The following is a 7439-nucleotide window of genomic DNA, read 5'->3' as shown; positions in this document are numbered from 1 at the left end:
ATTCAAGGGTTTTTCTTTATTTTTACAATGTAGAATAATAGTGAAGACATCAAAACTATGAAATAACACATATGGAATCATGTAGTAACCAAAATAGTGTTAAACAAATCAAAATATATTTTATATTTGAGATTCTTCAAAAAGCCACCATTTGCCTTGATGACAGCTTTGCACACTCTTGGCATTTCAAATCTCAAATATATTTTGATTTAACACTTTTTTGGTTACTACATGATTCCATATATGTTATTTCAGAGTTTTGATGTCTTCACTATTATTCTACAATGTAGAAAATAGTAAAAATAAAGAAAAAACCCTTGAATGAGTAGGTGTGTCCAAACTTTTGACTGGTACTGTATATATACACACTATATACACACTCACTACATTGACACTCCCACACAAAACCCACACACACTCACATACACTATATATGCACACATCTTCCCTGGGTAGGCGTCTCACATCCTCAGCTTGAGGATGACGATGGCCAGGATGACGAAGAAAGTGTTCCAGCCCAGGGTGACAGCGAAGCCTCGCCACACAATCATCCTGGAGAGACCCCAGCCTGAGGGAGAGACGAGAGAGACAGAGACAGAGACAGAGAGAGAGAGAGAGAGAGAGAGAGAGAGAGAGAGAGAGAGAGACAGAGACAGAGAGAGAGAGAGAGAGAGAGAGAGAGAGAGAGAGAGAGAGAGAGAGAGACAGAGACAGAGACAGAGACAGAGAGAGAGAGAGAGAGAGAGAGAGAGTGTGTGTATCAGTTTGACATGGAGGCACAGGCCCTACTGTGGTGGGAAGAGGAGACAGAGACAGACAGAGACAGAGACAGACAGAGACAGACAGAGAGAGACAGAGACAGACAGAGACAGACAGAGAGAGCAGGATCGCGCTCCTCCACTGGAAGTCAAGTGTGTATGTGTGTGTGTGTGTGACTACTGGCATTGTGAATCATTTAGAACACTTTGCTGCTGATCCCGGACGAATCAGGTGTCTAAAGTATCAAGTAACACGTGTGTGTGTGTGTGTGTGTGTGTGTGTGTGTGTGTGTGTGTTTAGGGAGACACATAGGGCCTGATGTCACAACTCGGTGCAGACAGGATATAAGCTTCAGTGTTGTGTAACTAATTGCTATTGGATAATGTGTGTGTGTGTTGTGTGAGTGTGTGTTACCTCTGTACATGATGCATCGTAGGGCTTCAGAAGCGTAGGTCTGGGGCAGGGCCAGACTGATGTAACGTAGTGGATAGGGAATGCACTCCACAGGCCAGATTATACCTGTAGGGAGAGGAGGAAACAGAGTGGCTTAGAGAAACACAGTCTTAGAGAAAGAGAGAGTCTTAGAGAAAGAGAGAGTCTTAGAGAAAGAGAGAGTCTTAGAGAAAGAGAGAGTCTTAGAGAAAGAGAGAGCATCTTAGAGAAAGAGAGAGCGTCTTAGAGAAAGAGAGAGCGTCTTAGAGAAAGAGAGAGTCTTAGAAAAAGAGAGTTAGAGAAAGAGAAAGTCTTAGAGAAAGAGAGAGCGTCTTAGAGAAAGAGAGAGCGTCTTAGAGAAAGAGAGAGAGTCTTAGAGAAAGAGAGAGAGTTAGAGAAAGAGAGAGAGTTAGAGAAAGAGAAAGTCTTAGAGAAAGAGAGAGCGACTTAGAGAAAGAGAGAGTCTTAGAGAAAGAGAGAGTCTTAGAGAAAGAGAGAGAGTCTTAGTGAAAGAGAGAGAGTCTTAGTGAAAGAGAGCGTCTTAGAGAAAGAGAGAGAGTCTTAGTGAAAGAGAGCGTCTTAGAGAAAGAGAGAGTGAGATGTGTGTGTGCTGTTCTCCTTTGTGAGACTGTGAGATCTCAGAAGACAGAGACATATCCTAAACTGATCTGCTTTGGCAACACGTATTTCCTTCCAAGAAAGTGTTATTTTCAGAAAGAGTAATTGAACTGAACTGAATAAGATTGAATTCAACTTTATTGAGAGAACATGGAAGACACTATTGTAGTTTGGCATAGTTACGGAAAATCAAACCCCCCAAAACTTAACACTAACTATGAGATTGAGGTAAAACACAGTGTGTGTGTGTGTGAGTGTGTGACGTACCACTGACGATAAGATTGGGGTAGAATATACCAAGGGCAGCTTGGGTTGCGTTCTGTTCATCATCGATGGCGGATGAGATGACCAGACCAAAGGAAGTGCCTGTTACACCCTGCAGCACAATCAGAGCAATCACCAACACCAGGTTCCCCTCGTTAGGAATCTGGAGAGAGGTGGAGGAGGGAGGGAGAGGTGGAGGAGGGAGGGAGGGAGAGGGGAGGGAGAGGTGGAGGAGGGAGGGAGAGAGGCGGAGGAGGGAGGGAGAGAGGCGGAGGAGGGAGGGAGAGAGGCGGAGGAGGGAGGGAGGGTGAGAGGAGGAGGAGGGAGGGAGGGTGAGAGGAGGGAGGGAGGGGGACAGAGGGAGGGAGGGTAAGAGAGAAAGAGAGAGTTGGAGGAGGGAGGAGAAGGAAGGCGAGAGAGAGAGAGGACAGGAGTTGAGGATATGTGGCAGAGGAGGAGAAAGACAGTATAAAGTGAGAGAAAGAAAGACAGAAAAGGAGGGATGGTAAAAAAGAGGAAGTAAAGGTGAAAGAGCATGTCATGGTATACAATGATATAGTGTGTGTTGCATAAGGTCCTGAGTCTTTCTATTGTTAGAATACAGAGACCTGGGGGTGGGTGTCCGTCTATCAATCTGGCTCCACTGACAACGTGTAGAAATAGACTGCATGGAGAGGGCACATGGACGCTCGGTTGCCACAGCAAGCAAAGGCTGTTGTCGTGGTGATTCCATAGTGATCCTTAAATACGGTGTGTGTGTTTGCTGATAAAGACGGATGGTGTCTACGTGTGTGTGTGTCACCTTGAAGACAAGCAGCATTAGGAGCAGTAGTAGAAAGATCTGGACGCTGATGATAATCAACTGGGAGATGAGATACGCCAGCACGGTCTCCATTGAACTCACACCTGGAGAGAGAGAGAGCGAGAGAAGAGAGAGAGAGAGAGAGAGAGAGAGAGAGAGAGAGAGAGAGAGAGAGAGAGAGAGAGAGAGAGAGAGAACGGTTAGGAAGTACATAGAGGATAAGAAGCTAATGTTTTTACTGTCTTCATAATGTGGGGCCCACTGTGATTTAGCTAAATAGTCAATTAATGTACAGAGCCTATCTGCACTGAGCCTATCTGCACTGAGCCTTTCTGCATTGAGCCTTTCTGCACTGAGCCTTTCTGCACTGAGCCTAAACACACTCACTAGACTATACTGTATATACACACTCACTAGACTATACTGTATATACACACTCACTAGACTATACTGTATATATACACTCACTAGACTATACTGTATATATACACACTCACTAGACTATACTGTATATATACACACTCACTAGACTATACTGTATATATATATATACACTCACTAGACTATACTGTATATATACACTCACTAGACTAGACTGTATATATACACTCACTAGACTATACTGTATATACACACACTCACTAGACTATACTGTATATACACACACTCACTAGACTATACTGTATATACACACTCACTAGACTATACTGTATATATACACTCACTAGACTATACTGTATATATACACTCACTAGACTATACTGTATATATACACACTCACTAGACTATACTGTATATATATATACACTCACTAGACTATACTGTATATACACACTCACTAGACTATACTGTATATATATACACTCACTAGACTATACTGTATATATACACTCACTAGACTATACTGTATATACACACTCACTAGACTATAATGTATATATACACTCACTAGACTATACTGTATATACACACTCACTAGACTATACTGTATATATACACTCACTAGACTATACTGTATGTACACACTCACTAGACTATACTGTATATACACACTCACTAGACTATACTGTATATATACACTCACTAGACTATACTGTATATATATACACTCACTAGACTATACTGTATATATACACTCACTAGACTATACTGTATATATACACTCACTAGACTATACTGTATATATACACACTCACTAGACTATACTGTATATATACACTCACTAGACTATACTGTATATACACACTCACTAGACTATACTATATATATACACTCACTAGACTATACTGTATATACACACTCACTAGACTATACTGTATATATACACTCACTAGACTATACTGTATATATATACACTCACTAGACTATACTGTATATATACACTCACTAGACTATACTGTATATATACACACTCACTAGACTATACTGTATATATACACACTCACTAGACTATACTGTATATATATACACTCACTAGACTATACTGTATATACACACACACTCACTAGACTATACTGTATATACACACACTCACTAGACTATACTGTATATATACACTCACTAGACTATACTGTATATATACACACTCACTAGACTATACTGTATATATACACATTCACTAGACTATACTGTATATATACACACTCACTAGACTATACTGTATATACACACACTCACTAGACTATACTGTATATATATACACTCACTAGACTATACTGTATATATACACACTCACTAGACTATACTGTATATATACACTCACTAGACTATACTGTATATATACACTCACTAGACTATACTGTATATATACACTCACTAGACTATACTGTATATATACACACTCACTAGACTATACTGTATATATACACTCACTAGACTATACTGTATATATACACACTCACTAGACTATACTGTATATATACACTCACTAGACTATACTGTATATATACACACTCACTAGACTATACTGTATATATACACTCACTAGACTATACTGTATATATATACACTCACTAGACTATACTGTATATATACACACTCACTAGACTATACTGTATATATACACTCACTAGACTATACTGTATATACACACTCACTAGACTATACTGTATATATACACTCACTAGACTATACTGTATATATACACTCACTAGACTATACTGTATATATACACTCACTAGACTATACTGTATATATACACTCACTAGACTATACTGTATATACACACTCACTAGACTATACTGTATATATACACACTCACTAGACTATACTGTATATATACACTCACTAGACTATACTGTATATACACACTCACTAGACTATACTGTATATATATATACACTAACTAGACTATACTGTATATACACACTCACTAGACTATACTGTATATATACACTCACTAGACTATACTGTATATACACACTCACTAGACTATACTGTATATATACACACTCACTAGACTATACTGTATATATACACTCACTAGACTATACTGTATATATATACACTCACTAGACTATACTGTATATACACACTCACTAGACTATACTGTATATATACACTCACTAGACTATACTGTATATACACACTCACTAGACTATACTGTATATATATACACTCACTAGACTATACTGTATATATACACACTCACTCACACACACTACATTGACACTCCCACACAAAACCCCCATACACTACATACGCACACAACACACAACACATAACATACAACACACAACACATACCGACACAAACACACAGACAAACACACACTTATTTGCTGCTGCTGCTCTGGTTTTACTCTTATTATTATATATCCTGATGTCTAGTCACCTGCCTTCATGTACATACAGTGGGGAGAACAAGTATTTGATACACTGCCGATTTTGCAGGTTTTCCTACTTACAAAGCATATAGAGGTCTGTAATTTTTATCATAGGTACACTTCAACTGTGAGAGACGGAATCTAAAACAAAAATCCAGAAAATCACATTGTATGATTTTTAAGTAATTCATTTGCATTTTATTGCATGACATAAGTATTTGATACATCAGAAAAGCAGAACAGAAACCTTTGTTTGCAATTACAGAGATCATACGTTTCCTGTAGGTCTTGACCAGGTTTGCACACACTGCAGCAGGGATTTTGGCCCACTCCTCCATACAGACCTTCTCCAGATCCTTCAGGTTTCGGGGCTGTCGCTGGGCAATACAGACTTTCAGCTCCCTCCAAAGATTTTCTATTGGGTTCAGGTCTGGAGACTGGCTAGGCCACTCCAGGACCTTGAGATGCTTCTTACGGAGCCACTCCTTAGTTGCCCTGGCTGTGTGTTTTGGGTCGTTGTCATGCTGGAAGACCCAGCCACGACCCATCTTCAATGCTCTTACTGAGGGAAGGAGGTTGTTGGCCAAGATCTCGCGATACATGGCCCCATCCATCCTCCCCTCAATACGGTGCAGTCGTCCTGTCCCCTTTGCAGAAAAGCATCCCCAAAGAATGATGTTTCCACCTCCATGCTTCACAGTTGGGATGGTGTTCTTGGGGTTGTACTCATCCTTCTTCTTCCTCCAAACACGGCGAGTGGAGTTTAGACCAAAAAGCTATATTTTTGTCTCATCAGACCACATGACCTTCTCCCATTCCTCCTCTGGATCATCCAGATGGTCATTGGCAAACTTCAGACGGGCCTGGACATGCGCTGGCTTGAGCAGGGGGACCTTGCGTGCGCTGCAGGATTTTAATCCATGACGGCGTAGTGTGTTACTAATGGTTTTATTTGAGACTGTGGTCCCAGCTCTCTTCAGGTCATTGACCAGGTCCTGCCGTGTAGTTCTGGGCTGATCCCTCACCTTCCTCATGATCATTGATGCCCCACGAGGTGAGATCTTGCATGGAGCCCCAGACCGAGGATGATTGACCGTCATCTTGAACTTCTTCCATTTTCTAATAATTGCACCAACAGTTGTTGCCTTCTCATCAAGCTGCTTGCCTATTGTCCTGTAGCCCATCCCAGCCTTGTGCAGGTCTACAATTTTATCCCTGATGTCCTTACACAGCTCTCTGGTCTTGGCCATTATGGAGAGGTTGGTGTCTGTTTGATTGAGTGTGTGGACAGGTGTCTTTTATAAAGGTAACGAGTTCAAACAGGTGCAGTTAATACAGGTAATGAGTGGAGAACAGGAGGGCTTCTTAAAGAAAAACGAACAGGTCTGTGAGAGCCAGAATTCTTACTGGTTGGTAGGTGATCAAATACTTATGTCATGCAATAAAATGCAAATTAATTACTTAAAAATCATACAATGTGATTTTCTGGATTTTTGTTTTAGATTCCGTCTCTCACAGTTGAAGTGTACCTATGATAAAAATTACAGACCTGCTTTGTAAGTAGGAAAACCTGCAAAATCGGCAGTGTATCAAATCTCCCCTCTGTATCTACCTCAAATACCTTATTATTATCTATCCTGATGTCTAGTCACCTGCCTTCATGTACATATCTACCTCAAATACCTTATTATTATCTATCCTGATGTCTAGTCACCTGCCTTCATGCACATATCTACCTCA

General features: G+C 40.5%; 1 protein-coding gene across 1 annotated transcript in view; it reads right to left on the bottom strand.

The window, feature by feature from the left end:
- Positions 1-365: 365 nt before the first annotated feature.
- Positions 366-7439, bottom strand: part of LOC123486592 (ABC transporter G family member 20-like) — a 52408-nt gene continuing 45334 nt past the window's right edge. The window contains exons 17-20 of the mRNA XM_045217957.1: positions 2876-2979; positions 2077-2236; positions 1174-1278; positions 366-568 (exon numbers count right to left, since the gene is read on the bottom strand). Of these exons, the coding sequence (XP_045073892.1) occupies positions 462-568; positions 1174-1278; positions 2077-2236; positions 2876-2979 (476 nt within the window). The 3' untranslated portion in view covers positions 366-461. The remainder of the gene's footprint in view (positions 569-1173; positions 1279-2076; positions 2237-2875; positions 2980-7439) is intronic.

The sequence above is a fragment of the Coregonus clupeaformis genome, unplaced genomic scaffold, assembly GCF_020615455.1.
Source record: "Coregonus clupeaformis isolate EN_2021a unplaced genomic scaffold, ASM2061545v1 scaf1288, whole genome shotgun sequence".
Classification (NCBI taxonomy): domain Eukaryota; kingdom Metazoa; phylum Chordata; class Actinopteri; order Salmoniformes; family Salmonidae; genus Coregonus; species Coregonus clupeaformis.
This window is presented reverse-complemented; position numbering and strand designations above follow the sequence as displayed.